Source organism: Tasmannia lanceolata, unplaced genomic scaffold (genome assembly GCF_043159265.1).
Source record: "Tasmannia lanceolata isolate RefF3 unplaced genomic scaffold, GAP_Taslan_0.1 ptg000020l, whole genome shotgun sequence".
Classification (NCBI taxonomy): domain Eukaryota; kingdom Viridiplantae; phylum Streptophyta; class Magnoliopsida; order Canellales; family Winteraceae; genus Tasmannia; species Tasmannia lanceolata.
This window is the reverse complement of record NW_027518697.1, coordinates 11,892,626-11,908,346: the sequence shown is the minus strand read 5'-3', so window position 1 is coordinate 11,908,346 and position 15,721 is coordinate 11,892,626. Positions and strand designations below refer to the sequence as shown.

The 15,721-nt window shown below is 40.1% G+C and overlaps 1 protein-coding gene across 3 annotated transcripts; it reads left to right on the top strand.

Moving 5' to 3' along the window:
* Window positions 1-259: 259 nt before the first annotated feature.
* On the top strand, window positions 260-15,636 carry LOC143854497 (E3 ubiquitin-protein ligase RING1-like). Of its 3 annotated transcripts, none has more exons than XM_077364498.1 (3): window positions 260-1,268; window positions 1,599-1,931; window positions 15,312-15,636. In XM_077364498.1, exons 1-2 carry the CDS (start codon window positions 564-566, stop codon window positions 1,920-1,922), a joined length of 1,029 nt encoding a protein of 342 aa, XP_077220613.1. In that variant the 5' UTR covers window positions 260-563; the 3' UTR covers window positions 1,923-1,931; window positions 15,312-15,636. The 3 variants fall into 3 exon arrangements, with proteins under 3 accessions (XP_077220613.1, XP_077220612.1, XP_077220611.1); XM_077364497.1 differs by lacking the exon at window positions 15,312-15,636 and adding an exon at window positions 2,955-3,070; XM_077364496.1 differs by lacking the exon at window positions 15,312-15,636 and adding an exon at window positions 14,208-14,523 and having other exon boundaries at window positions 281-1,268.
* Window positions 15,637-15,721: the final 85 nt, after the last annotated feature.

Sequence of the window (15,721 nt, the reverse complement as noted above, 5' to 3'; positions counted from 1 at the left end):
CATTGAAAGGGATGAAGAGTCAAAGAATATTAAAGAATATGGAGACGGAGAGGGGGACCCAGAGTGGAAACGAGTCACACGTTAGTGATCTTGGTTCCTGAATTTCTAGCATTTTTCATTAAATGGCAAAACTACCCCCTCACATGCCATGTGGCATGGAGGGATTTGTTCGGTTCCATCCTCTGTCTCCTTAGCAGCCCTCTTATATAAAAGCCACTTAACCACTTCCTCTTTAACGCCTAGCCAAGCTAATCTAGATATCCCTTATCTCTAATCCTTCTTCTATCGATGTCAAAACCTCTAGTATATAAAATATCACAGAATATAAACTAATTTATTCTACCTAAGTGGGACCCAAATTTTCCAAAGGCTGAGATTAATCTCACTCAAAACCATGTCTCTTAATCTTAGCCATTGACTCTCACAAAGGGATTGACTCTTCTTTTTTAATTTTTTCCATTTACCAACAACCAAAGCTCTCTCTCTCTCTCTCTCTCTGTTTCTTCTGTACAGAATAGATCCATCCACCTTTTTCTCAATCCCTCATTTCTCGCCGGAAAAAAATGTCTTCCGCCGGAACCCCAGTCAGCGTCACCGTCGGTCCTAAACCCTATTTCTGCTATCAGTGTGAACGTACAGTCTCCATAACCCTTTCTCCCACTTCCGACCTCTCCTGCCCCATCTGTCTCGGTGGCTTTCTCGAAGAATCCGAAAACCCTAACCCTAACCCTAACCCTAATCCATTCTCCGACTCCTTTTCCGGTGGTTTCCCCCTCATTTTCTCCTCCTCCGGCGGCGGCGGCGGCATCGATCTCCAAAACCCCTCCGATTTCCTCGGAAACTTCGGCCGATCATCGGCATCAAATCTCGACACTGATGGATACAACCCTTTTATCTTCCTCCAAAACTACCTCCAAACCCTAATGGCTGGAGGTGCCAATATCCAATTCGTAATCGAGAACAATCGGTCCGATCCAGGATTTGGCAGTCTCGGAGACTACTTTATCGGACCTGGGCTCGAGCAATTGATCCAGCAACTGGCCGAGAACGATCCGAACCGGTACGGCACGCCACCGGCGTCAAAATCCGCAGTTGAATCTCTGCCGGACATTCGGATTTCGGAGGAATTGCTTGAGTCTGATTTGGCACAGTGCGCGGTTTGTAAGGACACGTTCGAGCTCGGATCGGAGGGCAAACAGATGCCTTGCAAACACATTTACCATTCCGATTGCATTTTGCCCTGGCTCGCTCTGCATAATTCTTGCCCGGTATTGTGAAATAATCCATTACTCTAATAGCTTAATAATCCATTACTTTAAAAGCTTAAGCTATTAGAGATGGTGTTATTTATTCATTTATACTTCAATTACTCCCCCTCGTGTGCGGTCTTTTTGGGTTGGTCATACACATGGATTTTTAGTAATAAGGAGCTGTTGGGTTTTGAACCCTGGATGAGTAGCTCTGATTCCATGCGAAATAACCAATAGCTCCAAACGCTTAAGCTATTAGAGATGGTGTTATTTATTTATTTATACCTCAATACTCCCCTTTGCGTGTGTGGCCTTTTTGGTGTTATTTATTCATTTATACTTCAATAGGTATGCCGGTACGAGCTCCTGACTGATGACCCCGATTACAAGCAGCAGGGTCCAGCAAGGCCTGCCCCAGCAAATGAGACGGCGCCGGCGCCGGCATCGGATTCTGGTAATGGAGGGGCAGGTCAGGGGGATTCTCCGTCGGGGAGTTTGGTGGAAAGAAGGTTTAGAATTTCGCTGCCATTTCCTTCTTGGTTTGGGTCGCGGGCGGAGGCCAGTAACAGTGGTGATGGGAGGAACAACAGCAATAATGAGGGGGGAATGAATTCGGGAAATCGAGGGAATCAAGATTCGGGGCCGGAGACCAGGCAAGAAGATTTAGATTGAGAATCCAAGGTAGTATTGCTTTTTGTTTCTTTCAGTTTCGATTACCTTTCATCATGTTGGGGGTTTATGGTAATTATCAAACAGTTTTATTTGCTTTGGGAATCAAATGTGAGGTTATGGTTGTTGTTGGTATTGGTTTCTGCTTAGGCAGCAAATATTTTTACGTGATAAAGAAAATTCAATTTTTATCACGAGAAATTGAATTTTCTTCACCAACTCAACTCAAAGCCTTTGTCCCAAACTAGTTGGGGTCGGCTAAATGAATCCTTTAGAACAATTTCATGAAGAAGGTGAAAGGAATCTACCCGGCACTAATCATGGCTCTAGTTGGGTTCTTCTTCTACGTGGATCATTTTCTTCCATTCTATCCTATCTAACATAACAGAGAACATGACCTTGGATAGGATAGAATGGAAGAAAATGATCCACGTAGAAGAACCCAACTAGAGCCATGATTAGAGCCGGGTAGATTCCTTTCACCTTCTTCATGAAATTTTTCTAAAGGATTCATTTAGCCGACCCCAACTAGTTTGGGACGAAGGCTTTGTTGAGTTGAGTTGGTAAAGAAAATTCAATTTCTCGTGATAAAACTAGTCATTTCAAAGTTTGAGCTCCCATTAATAGTTTCATGCTTTACAGTCCACACGCAAAGCAATTATACAAATGATGCAAACCAAGTGAAAGAACCAATCTGAGGTTGCCAGTTTTTTGTATAAACTGGTCATGTACATCTTTTATTTATCTATTTTTGTACATTCTATTAGCAGTCTATTGCTTTGATTTCAAAGCTTAATGAAATTGTGAAGTCTTACTATGCTAGACATCTTAGATTAGGAATGAGTTCTTTATTATCCACCTGTGATACCATTAAAAAAAAGAAGATCCACCTATGACATTACCGAATATCAAATGTGTAGCGTGGAACCATGATTTAGTCGAAATTGCAGATCATGGAGTTTCTACAAAATGAGTTTGTGAGATTAAATTTATTGCCAAGCCAGATGTTTATGACTACTGACTATATGGTTGCAGGTTAATCAAATGGTAGACAATTGCAATTGTATTCTGGGCAGCCCTTGACCCCTTGATGTGCACATGTAATCTTTTCTTTTTCTTTTAAATTCGTCATCTTTCTTCAAAAAGGGTAGACAATTGGCTGTCCTTCTTGAGGGCCTTCTTTTGTCTTGTGGTTAGCCATCAGCCATTTGAAATATCTTTTGTATAATCTACATTTCATGCTTTATTGTGTGAAAGGCTTCCTATAGCCCCCTGCCCCCCCTCCCCACTTCTCTCTCTCTCTCATCAAGTAATAATTCACATGAACCTAGTCCCTATTGCTTCTTAGAGACCTATTGTGTTCGATATATGTTAGGGCATGTGCTTCTATCTCAAAGACAAGGAAAAGAAAATTTCCTTAGAAGTCCAAATGTCAAATCTTGCTAAGAGATAGGTTCTCATAAAGCCTTAAGATTGCTAGGCACTTCACAACTTCATGCATATGTACTGTGTAGCCTTTAACAAAGCAAACCCACCAGGAGATGCCAAATTTTCACACTAGTCCCTTCTGTGTTTGAAACTGAGGCATGGTCCTTTTGCCATCACTTGACATGGCTGACATGCATGTATTCGATGAATAAATGTGCAGTTTTATGGATTGTATGAATTGGATGATGTTGACATTGCATGTATATGGATACTCACCAGTTGGTACGGTTTATTGACTTCGGCTTTTGAAATAAGCTTCAATACTATGATTGAGTTCTCATATGCCTGGCCACATGCATCTTAATGCTTTGGCAATTTGGCCATGTGAGCGTCAATAGCCCTCCTTCTCAAATATATTTTCATAAGTTCTTGATGAGAATCTATTTGTAAATGAATACTTGGAACATTAAGAATCGATTATCGAAGTGCTTGGACTATACTATTTTCTGGATCCATCAAGGACATCATAGAATTAATAAGTTAGTTAAATTTTGGGTTGAATATACTTTTGTTCCGTGGTACAAATTTCTTGATTTGTATGTGGCCTAATGGCCGGTTTTTGCTTAGCCTTTCTTTTGTCTTTTTTGCTAGCTTTTATTGTTGCTGGTTGTATTCCTTGTTATATATAATAAATTTAGATGTTCGAAAAGAATGTTGGATCATGAACAAGAAGCACTTGTTCACTTGGTGGGTAGTCCCATGTGTAATGAAGGCTGCAATGAGGTAATGGTGGAAAAAATGAAGGGAAGCTTTGGTGAATTGGTGGTTTGACATGCTCTAGCCAAACTGTACATAAAAAGGAACACACACACAACTTGGAGTATCAGCCTATTTGAAAATCACAATAGACATGCATGGTGCTGGAAAGAGAAGGGTTCCTCTTGATTGGGATGCACAAATGAAGATTTCCCTGTGTGTATGAGTGAACCGACATGCATTTATGAGGATTCGAAGTCATGTCTCATGTACCGAATTTTTTTAAGTACAATAGTATTCTATTCGAGGAGTGTGGAACGGGATTCTGTCAACGTTTGGGATCGCTTGGGTTTTTCCCTCTAAACTCCCAAATTTACTTGAAAGTTGGTCGTTGTCCCTTGTAAGAAAAAAGGGTAGGCTCTCTAGTCTATTTATCTCCTTGCTAACTTATGGGTTATATGGAAGGAAAGAAATGCTAGTCTTTGAAGGTGTTGCTAAATCGTCCTATTTTCTTTTTATTCGCATTATAGCGCTGTGTATAGCTTGGGCTAGAAGTCTTCTTTTATTTCTCTTTGTCTCTGCATATGATCTTTAGGATGGATGGAGGGTTATTTGTTCAAATGAGGAACATAGGGCCTCAGTTGTGCAAACATGGCAAGCTCCTGGGAACGGTTTGTGTCAATTTAATTTCGACGGATCAAGTATGGGGAGTCCTGGTCCTGGGAGGCATATGGGGGGTCCTAAGAGATCAAAGGGGGAATGTTTTATGGGCATTCTCAGGGCCTATAGGCGTGGTTGAGGCTTGGCGCTATCGAAGCTGAAGACAGAGCTGTTCATCAAGGAGTGCTTCGGCTGGATAGTGATATTCTTGATAGAGTAATTGTGGAGGGCGACTCTTTAAATACTATCATGTGGCTTAGAGGTTCCTCTGTCCCCCCATGGAGGTTTGCTCGGTATTTTGATGAGATCTTTGATATAATTGAGGGATCTTCAATTACCTTCAATCATGTCAAAAGATTGGCTAATAGTGTGGCAGATGGTTTGGCTAGAGATGAGCTACTTTCAATGTTTCCGATATTATCCCATATCATGACAGTGACCCGATCAACTTTAGGGATGTTGACGTACAACCGGGGGAGAATGATGCAGGTGCATTCCTGCTATAATGTTGCTGCCCGATTTTCAAGCCCATCTTTTACTATTAGTTGGAAGAATCTGGACAAATTATGAACTTGGAAGTTGTAGCACCTTTTAGGATATTTCAAAATGTATATTTATAATCTTAATTTGGCCAATTGGTTAGTGAGTTATAGGTTAGGCAAGCTTTACAATGGTTTGAATTTTTTGCCCCCATAATTTGGGCCTCCTTTGTATTTTTCTCTTCCTGTTATGTTTTTGTTCCGCTTGTATCCTTTCCCTTTCCCTTTTATCAATAAAATCGTTGCTACCATTAAAAAAAATTCTATTCGAGAATGATTTAACACCCAAGGTTTAACATTTTAGTTACACGAGGAAAGCATATTTGGAACTTGACACTTGGCTTATTTTTTCTTGGATCTTGGGAATTTTTGGGTATAATGTCTTCTTAAAAGGTGGATGTACCTTTTTCTTTGAATGATGATTATATTAATGAAAGCTCAATGACGGAGGTGGTCATGAAGTGGATTACAAGCACATGAAACTGAAAAACAAAGACTACAAACACAAGTGTCCCCAACAATGTTCCAAAACGCAGATGCGGTCAGAACACAGCCAATGAAAATCCTAGTCAACTTGGAACGACACAGTCTAGTACATAGTTGTCGCAACTGAGTACTCGGTTGGCGCGGTCATAAATTGGGATAGTCAAAGGGGTTTTGATTGACTTTGTAGGGCAACTGCGAACATGGATAAGAACGTGATCAGCGTGAAAGGGAATCGACTCGACGGAGTTCATGATGATGCGGTGGAGTTTTGAAACTATGTCCCCTAGGGCTGCAACTTGGGCCAGGTTTGATCGGGTTGGCGAAGGAGCATAACATCAACCCTAACCCAACTCTTCCTGAGCCACAACCCGAACCTAACCCTAACCCAACCTGAACACAACCTGACTCGAGGAGAAAAGGAATATGAAGAAGAAATCGAGCGAAATTTAGAATTAAAAAACAAAAAAACGAGGGGCTTGCACCGGCAACACTCTTATTTTTTAAACTGGTGACGCCCCTCCATTCTCAGAAAAAAGAGAGTAATCCTATATGAATAGTAGAAGAAAAACCGACGAAAAAACTGAAAAAATGAAAAAATCTAAGGGAGAAAATACAGAAAATACATACCTGACTGTTCTCTCTCTCTCTCTCTCCGAATGGTTGAGAAGTCATACGTTTCGAGAGGTAAAGCCCCCGTTTTTTTTTTTTTTGGGGGGGGGGGGGGGGGCTACTAGCAGTTTTGGGTATTGCCTTCTGTGTTTTTTGTTTATCAAAACCCTAATAATTAGGGGACAAAATACTAGTGGTTTTGGCTATTTCGTTTGTGTTTTTCGATTTTCAAAACCCTACTTAGGGTGACAAAGTACTAGCTGTTTTTGATATTGCCTTTTGTGTTTTTCGATTTTCTAAACCCTCATAAATAGGGGGACAGCTGGACGCGTTGACCATAAGCCTTTCCCAAACATAACCCCTTACTCATTATAGAGGAAAGATGACATTAACAAAAAAAACAGGATGACAGCCGGACTCATGGCTCGGGTTGTCGGGTTGCGGATGACTCAACCCTAACCCAACCCGATTTCACTTCAGATTAACCTTTCCAACCCTAACCTGACCCGAACTTTGCAAATCTCAACCCAACTTGAACAAAAATAAGGTTTAACTGGACGGGTTTGGGGCTTGCCCGACCCAAGTTGCACCCCTAATGATCCCCAACCTATCCGCTCCACCTAAGTAAGGTCACAATCCCCAAAGCTCCTAACATAAACTCCCTTGAGACGCCGTCTCAGGGAGGTAGAAAGTCATATATTTGGAATTTGGCTCTACTAACTCCCTCATGAGTGAGTCTATCTGTGTCTACATTAGCTGATCGCCACACACATCTTATCCCCCAGCATGTATCCACCAACGTACTCCTAATCTTCTTAACCGCCCCTACGAATCGCCACGGTTATCGGATCCCCTCTCACTCATCTGACGACATTCAAGGAATTCCCCCTCAATGATCAGCTGCTGAAGATGGTCCTTCGATGCTGCCTGGATACCATAGGAGAGCCCTAACTGCTGCATCAATAGCTCCCATCTCACCAAGCAGACTAGAGAAAGCCCATAACACTTCTCTTTCCTTATTCCTGAGAAGCACTCCAACTCCTGCCTGGGTTGCCCAAATTCGAGCCATCAAAGTTCATCTTTAACCTCCTAGAAGGAGGGGTCCATCTGGGCTTAGGACCCTTCTGTCTAAAGCTGCTTGTCTTGATTACCTCCCAATCCCGTGGAAGGACGAAACTGATACACCACTAAAAGTTGGAAATACCTTGGCAGAGCTTATTCTCTTTAGGGAAAAGAACTTAAGATCCCTTGTCATGTGGGTTTTCAATATGTTTTGATGGTATGCATATGACTGATCTAGACGTTGTTAAGAAGATCTTTCACATGCAACATGTACTAGTGTTACTTTACAAATCTCCTCTTGCCTCTCTGCCCAAATTGAGATGGAATCTAGTCTAAGTCTATGAATGATCTTAATAAGTGAGAATGAGGATCGTCATGAGACCATCTTAGTATGATGATTGGTGGCATCAAGAACTGAACTTTTCTTTTTCTTTGGTTTAATACATGGTTGAATTTACTCTCTTAAAGGTATAGTGATTCTAGTTTTAGTTAGTTGGTAGGGAAGTGATATTAGCAGTTTTGTGAGTAATAATTTGATTTGGTTTTTATTTTCTATGTTTTTTATTAGTGTTGTAAGAAGAACACGAGGTCAAATGTCATTTTGGGTTTATTGAGTTTTTGTTGTTGGGATTTGGGAGACAATTTTCAATTATTATTCTAACTGATGCACGCTCTCCTCGTATCCATTAATTTCCTTAGATCTGTTTTTCGACTGCAAAAAAGTTCAAAGAAAAAATTTTCAATAAAAAATTTTCAATGAAAAATATTCAAAGAAAAAATTTTCAATGAAAAAGATTTATATGAAAATGCATGTGAAATGCTATTGCATGGTGGATGTTTGACAACATTTAAATAGCATTCTACTATTATATTCAATTAACATTTGAATTGCTATTGCATGGTGGATGTTTGGTCAAATGCATGTGAAAGAGCAAGGTATCTGGATGTTAGTGTCAAAATGAGCATGGATTGATAAACACACACACACACACACACACTCTCTCTCTCTCTCTCTCTCTCTCTCTCTCTCTCTCTCTCTCTCTCTCTCTCTCTCTCTCTCTCTCGCGCTCGATATGGACACTAGTGTTGACTACATTCGGACCTTTAAATTTTGAAAAATTGTAGCAATTCCTCATAGTTTCCTTGCAATCTTCTTAGCTCTTCCGTTCAAGTTTACATAACTATGATCTCCTTACCTCTTTTTTTTGTGAGCCTTGGCGCAACGGTAAGGTTGCTCCCATGGTTTTAAATTTCGGCTGCAACGTTTCATTTCGGCTCACAAACCGAAACGAAATTCACATGAAGTCGTTTATGTATAAGATTTCGCCGAAGTTTTACTGAAATTTCATCGAAATTCCGAAATTTCGGTTGAAATTTCATTTTTGGACCTTTTTACAAAATTTTCACTGAAATTTTAAAAATATACACTGAAATGTTATAATTTCCACCGAAATTTACCATTCAAAAAATAAAATAAAAATTCCACCGAAATTTCAGCCCGAAACCGACACCGAAATCGAAATTTAAAACCTTGGTTGCTCCATTGTGACCTAGTAGTCACGGGTTCGAGTCACGGAAACAGCCTCTCTGCAAAGCAAAGGTAAGGCTGAGTACATCTAGCCCTCCCCAGACCCCGCAATGGCGGGAGCCTCGTGCACTAGGCCGCCCTTTTTAACTATGATCTCCACACTATTGTTGAACATGCAATAAAAGTTTGGGAACTATTTGATAAACATAAACAGCCGGTGTTTCAATATGCTTTTGAAGTGCTATCGTTATAAACGTGTCATTTTTCGGTTGATGTTGGGAATTATCATTTGGAATCAAGTTGCTACTAGACGAGAATGCTCTATGATCTGAGAATTGACTCAGTCCCTAGCTTCTCATCACTGTCTAGCTCTCCCCTATTGAAGGACTTGAATTGTTTCACTATCCACTTTACGACTATTTGCTGATTGTGAAGAATAGCTTGTGAATTTGGGCTCAGTTGCACGTATTTAGTTCACCCTAGCTCAGAATTTCTATACTTGAGGACATAACTTTAGCAGCCATTTCTTTCTTTATTCGAGCAGCACTTGGACAAAGCTTCTGCTCGTTTCACCTGCTATTCGTACCGGTTGCCACACATGGACACGGAGATTGTGGTCGACGTACCTTTGCCTAAACAGTAGGTGAATAATGTTCTTGTTTTGGGATCGTCCTCGAAAGGCCTCTTGTTTTCATCTGAACAAGGTGCACCAGCTTTACCCGATTCCTATTTGGCTATTGTTTCTTCTTTATTGCTTTGTGGGGTACATTTTGAGTCAAAGATCGCACAAGGGGAGGTAGGAGGAATTGAATTGAGCATACCATCAATTGGTTGAGAGTTGACTCTGTGCCTGGGCCTAGAACTAGTTTGGTCTAGTTAGAGCAAGTGATGTTGAGGATGAATTGGGGGTGAATCTAGTTCATTAGAGCTGTCCACGGTGAATGTGGGGTCGGTGGTGTAGGAAGATTTGGAAGGGATTAATGTGTTTTTTGAGAACCATATTCGTTTTGGTTGGTAAGCTGGGATCGAACCTCCAACCTCCAGGTTGGAGAACGAAGCTGTGACCATTGAGCCAGAGGTTCAATCCTTGAGAACCATATCTTACTACGAGCTAGTGCCTCTACCTTCAAATTTTCAAGGTTCGAAGCCGAAGCAAGAGCTTTCTTGACTGCAGAGTTAAGAGATAATATGAATTGCAATACTCTGGATCGGAACCATGGACGTGGGAATAGCAGGTTCGTTAGGGAGATGGCAAGACTACAAACCGGCGTTAACTATGATGGGGTCAAGTTGAAGAAATCTTTCGGGCGGTCATTCTAGAGTGACTGGCACGAGCTCAGTGAAGGGAAAGTTAACCTTAGTAGTTTCTTGTTGAAGATTCTTATCTGGAATGTTAGGGGATTGGGAGCCCCTGAGAAAATGGCCCATGTGAAGGATTGAATATAAACCTACTATTTTTGCTTGCAAGAAACTAAGTTTTGTCCTTCTCTAGATATGTTCTTAGAGAGCTGGGAACGTAGAAGTAGCTTTCGTTTTGCATACTGGAGGTTGTGGGTGCCTCTGTAGTTATTCTAATGGCTTGGGATAGGGCGATGCTGGACTTAAAAGAGGAAATTGTGGGGAGGTTCTTGATTTCGGTTCGATTGGGGAGGATTACCGACAATTCTGATTGTGCTTTTTTGACGGTGTATGGGCAGAATATGCTTGGGGTCCATAGTGGTATGTGGGTCCTATGCCACAAATATCAAATATCTCCGATATTTTCAAAATATAGCATTTTTATCACGAGATTTTGATAAAACGACAAAATCCTGAACTAATCCCGAGATTTTAAAAATATAGCGATATTTTCGTTTTTATCATAAAATATCCCGATAATATCGCGATATTATCCTGATATCTTTACGATATTTTTATTTTATATTTTTTTCTTAAATTTAATATTTTTATATATTTTTAATAATTTTAATTTTACCGTTTATTTTCCGATATAAACCCTAAAAATTAATAAAAATTAATATATCCCGATATTTTCCCTTGCCGAGAAATTCCCGAGAACGGCATTTGTGACATAGTGTGGGTTGAGTTGGACTGTCAAATTAAAGATGGTCGATTCCTTGGTGTATTGGCGGAGATTTTAATGTCACTCAATTTTTGGATGAGAGGGCCCGTGGGTTGAGTTAGACAATATCACAGGTCGATTCCTTGGTGTATTGGCGGAGATTTCAATGCCACTCAATTTTTGGATGAGAGGGCCCTTGGGTCGAGTTGGACAATATCACAGTAAGATAGTTGATCCCATGGTTTATTGGATTTGGCGGGGATTTTAAGATCAGTTGGTTTTTGGATGAGAGGGCTCTGGGAAGTAAGACTACTGCCCGTATGAATGTGTTACCGCAATTTGTGGGCCGTAACATGTTGGGTCTTGGAGCAGGTTTGATAGGTTTTTGTTTGTCAGCAATGCTGCTTGTGGTTTCCTGATCTGTTGCAAGTTGCCCTCCCAAAGACGTTCTTGGATCATTGTCCCATCCACTTTGACCTGAAAGGTTGATTCTTCGGGCCTGATTTCATTTCTTTTTGAGTTGTTGGCTTGGTTTATAAAACCAATTATGAATGCTAGGCACGAATATGTGGCTTGGCAGATGTGTGATTGGATCAAAAGCATGGATTTTTCAAAGCCAAACTGAGGCTATGTGATGGAGAGGAGAAATTATTGACGACTTACAAAAAGAAGATTTGTTACATAAGATTGGTTAGAATGATTGTAAGAGGTCGATCGAGGAAGAAGTTGGAGTGGCTGTTTCCTCTCGTAAAGGAGAGACAGAGCTCTAGGCCCAGACGGCTTCGGCTTGCCTTTCTTTCAGAGATGCTTGGTGGTTGTAAAGGTGGATCTTATGCCTGTCTTTGAATGTTTCTACGAGTGCTCCCAATTAGACGGGAGCACTAGAGCTATGTTTATCCTAGGGCTCCCAGTTAGGCAGGTGCTCTGGGCTACATTTATCTTTCTTATTTCTAAGGATGGCACCGACAAATTGGCTTCTGACCCATAAGTCTTGTGGAAGGCTTTTATAAGATGTTGGCTAAGGTTCTGGCTGATAGAGAGAAGACGGTTTTTGGAGTCTTGATTTCAAAGAACAAAAATACTTCTTTTAGACAGTGCTTTGATTGCTATGAATGCATTGATTACGATCACTAAACGGGGAAAGGGGTGTAGTTTGCAAGATAGACATGGAGAAAGCCTATGATATGGTGGAATGGAGGTGCGTTGATCACCTTATGAGGAAAATGGTCTTGGGTACCCGTTGGAGAGGATGGATGAGTAATTGTGTTTCTTCTACTTGGTGCTAGGTGTGTTGATTAATGGTTCGCTTCGTGGCTTCTTTAAGTCCTCGAGAGGAATTTGTCAAGGGGATCCGCTCTCTCTTTTCCTCTTCACTTTAGTGGTGAAAGCCTTGAGCAGATTGTTAGAGAAAGCTAGATGCCAGAGCACCTGATTGTGGGTTTCAGACTTAGATATGAGTGTACAAAATGGTATCAGAGCAATGAGGGCACAAAAATTTCTCATCTTCAATGCGCAGATGACACTTTTGCTTTGGGAATGTGATTGTTGGAAATTTTAAAATCTGAATGCAATGCTTAGATGTTATACTACAGTTTCAGGTCAAAGAGTTAATTTCTCCAAGTTCATTTTGGTGGGTATCCTTTTGAGCGAGGAGGAAGAGGCTAGATTAGCAAGTGCTTTGGGTTGCAGACAAGGGATCATTCCTATTTCTTATATGGGGCTTCTGATGCTTTGGGCGACCTTCCAAGAACCTTTGGGATCTGGTGATTGAGAGGGTGCAGAGGAGGTTGTCTCCTTGGAATAACTTATTATCTCTAGGAGGCTGGATTACTTAGGTTAAACCAGTGTTAGAGAATCTTCCCTTATACTCAACGATTTTTTTTCGTACAATAATTCTGGGGAGGGTGAGCCTTGGCGCAATGGTAAGGTTGCTCCATTGTGACCTGGTGGTCACAAGTTCGAGTCACGGAATCAGCCTCTCTGCAAATAGGGGTAAGGCTGCATACATCTAGCCCTCCCCAGACCCCGCAATGGCGGGGGCCTCATGCACTGGGCCAACCTTTTTAATGATTCTGAGGACTGGAGAAGTTCACCTGCAAAGAGGTGTGTGTCTTCCCAAAAGGCAAGGTGGGATTGGCATGGAAAACTCGGGTTTGTTAATAATGCATAACATAACAAATGGATGTGAAGGTTTGATGAGGAAACCTATTTGCTATGGAAAACTGTGATACGGAAGAAATACTTATCAGATTTTGGAGGGTGGACTCCTCTGGATGGTTTTAACTGGAAGGCTTCTACCATTCAAAAAGTAAAAGTGGAAGGGTTTAATTGTGTTGAGAGATATCCTTGAGATTATTGATCAGTTTCAGAACGGTATTCGGGATTCGATTCAAAGTTACCCTTAGTGGTTTCTCCTGGGATATCCTTTGTTATTATTTGCTCTAGGTTATGGTCCATTCAAATGTACAACACAATTGCACTTTTGGTGTAATTGTGTGTACATTTGAATGGACAATAGCCTAGAGCAAATACACACAATTGCACTTTTGGTGTAATTGTGTGTAAACTTGCAATCTATTTCTTCTTCTCTAGATTGCAAATTTACGTATAAATTGCACTCAAGATGCAATTGGGTGCAGACCCAGATGGACCCTAATTCTTTTAACTATTCTACCCATTCTTTGGGAGCTATTTAATTTTTATTTAGCATTCTCTCTGCTCTTGTATTTCCATGTAACCTCAGCAGCTTCTCCTTCAACAGTACAAACACCATCGATGATGGTTTTGGCATAGTGAGCTCTCCTGTGCTGATTGTGCTGCTCCCTCACATTCATTTGTTACCCTGCAATTTTCAGAGTCGTCTCTTCTCTTGAAATGACATGACCCACATATTTCCAGCATCCTATCCCTTTTCACTTTCCAGTAAATGATTGGTTTTTTATGATTTTCCTCTATATATTTCCAGCATCACACTCACATGCACCTATCAAAATGTTTTTCATCTTCCATTCAGATTTTGGTTACTTCACTGTTGTATTGTTTTTTTTAACGACAAACCATATGTGTTGTTCATCATTCTGTTCACTACATGTGCAGTGAAATTGTGAAGTAGAATTTTAATGGTAGGAGAATTTTCTCACGCTACTCTGTTAATGTAGCTTCGTGGAATCTGTTGAGCGGTGGCAGGAGGGATGGGTCTAAATCTGTGTGGCCCATTTACTGGACATCAGGAGTTGTAAACCAGAATAGAAACAAAGAACCACACAGTGAAAACTAGTATATATATTGGATCTTGAGGTTAGATCATAAGTTTCAGCTGGTATCCTCATAAAACAATATCGTCTGTCATTTCTCTTTTGACATTTTAATTTTTTTTTTCCTGTAATTTCATTGAATCTTCATTTTATTTTTGTTGTGTAATTGATATCTTGGTTATAAATAGCTTTTCAATTATAATGTAAATTTTCTCGGATCTTCATTTTAGCTTTTTAATTACTGCCCATCGTAGTGATTTTCCAAGACAATGTTCTGAAAAACAGGTGCTAATATCCCCTAATCATCCTGAGATCTAGCAAAAAAACTCCTAAAATGTGAAAAAAGAGCTACTAATGCTTCCTAGTTTCATGCTGAATCTTCCTCCTTTTGGCTGGATTCTTACCAGACATGCTGGGAAAATAAATCCTCAGCCCAAATATTTGTTCAGGTTTTAAATAATTCTTGTTCCAGGAGGGCAGTCACGAACAAAGTCATAAATATTTGACTTGGAAATTTCTTAGGGACGGGGGAGTATCTTGTGATATTTTAACTTTTTTTTATTTTTGGGTTTATATTGAAAATATTAAAAAAATAAATAAATAAGTAAAATATCACAAAAAAAAATAAAAAAGTAAAATACCATTAAAAAAAAAGTAAAAAAAAATGAAAATCAGAAATAAAATTAAAATTCAAAAATAAAATAAAAATAAGACTGTTAACTTACCAACTTCTCTAAAAGCTTAAGCTTTTAGAGAAAGGCAGTATTTATCTTTTATACTTTAACACTCCCCCGCACGTGTGGCCCACTTGGCAAACACGTGGCACATGTGGTCCCACTTTGGGCCGACCATTGCATGTGGATTTTTGCTATCCGGGAGGTTTGAACTTGAGACCTTTGGCTCTGATACCATGTTAACTTCTCTAAAAGCTTAAGCTTTTAGAGAAAGGCAGTATTTATCTTTTATACTTTAACAAAGACTAAACAATTTCCTTCCAATTTTGGTTAGGGTCGACTGACAGACAAACACTAAAACGCCTTTCTGGAATTCTCAATTGGATTTTGAAGTGCTTGATCTTGGGATAGATGCCATGGACATACGTGGAAGAGAAACCAGAGAAAGTAAAACTTAGGCCCTGTTTGTTTTGGGTTTTGAGAACAGATTGTGAGTCCAAAACTGATTATTGGAATCAAAATTAAACATATAATTTAGCTGTTATTTTAATGCTGGATGTAGAGAGGATCACTTGTTGGATGCACTGAAGATGTATTCCCTTTGGCAAAATTTAGCTATTATTTTAATGCTGGATGTAGAGGATCACTTGTTGGCTGCACTGAAGATGTATTCCCTTTGGCAAAATTTAGCTATTACTCAAAATTGTCTGTGGCCCTATTTATTTTGGATTTTGAGATCCGATT

Bases quoted from the DNA above. Each gene is read 5' to 3' on its own strand.
- LOC143854497 (XM_077364498.1), top strand. From the start codon at position 564: ATGTCTTCCGCCGGAACCCCAGTCAGCGTCACCGTCGGTCCTAAACCC. The intron at 1,269-1,598 runs GTATTGTGAAAT...ATACTTCAATAG, and splicing joins CTCTGCATAATTCTTGCCCG to GTATGCCGGTACGAGCTCCT.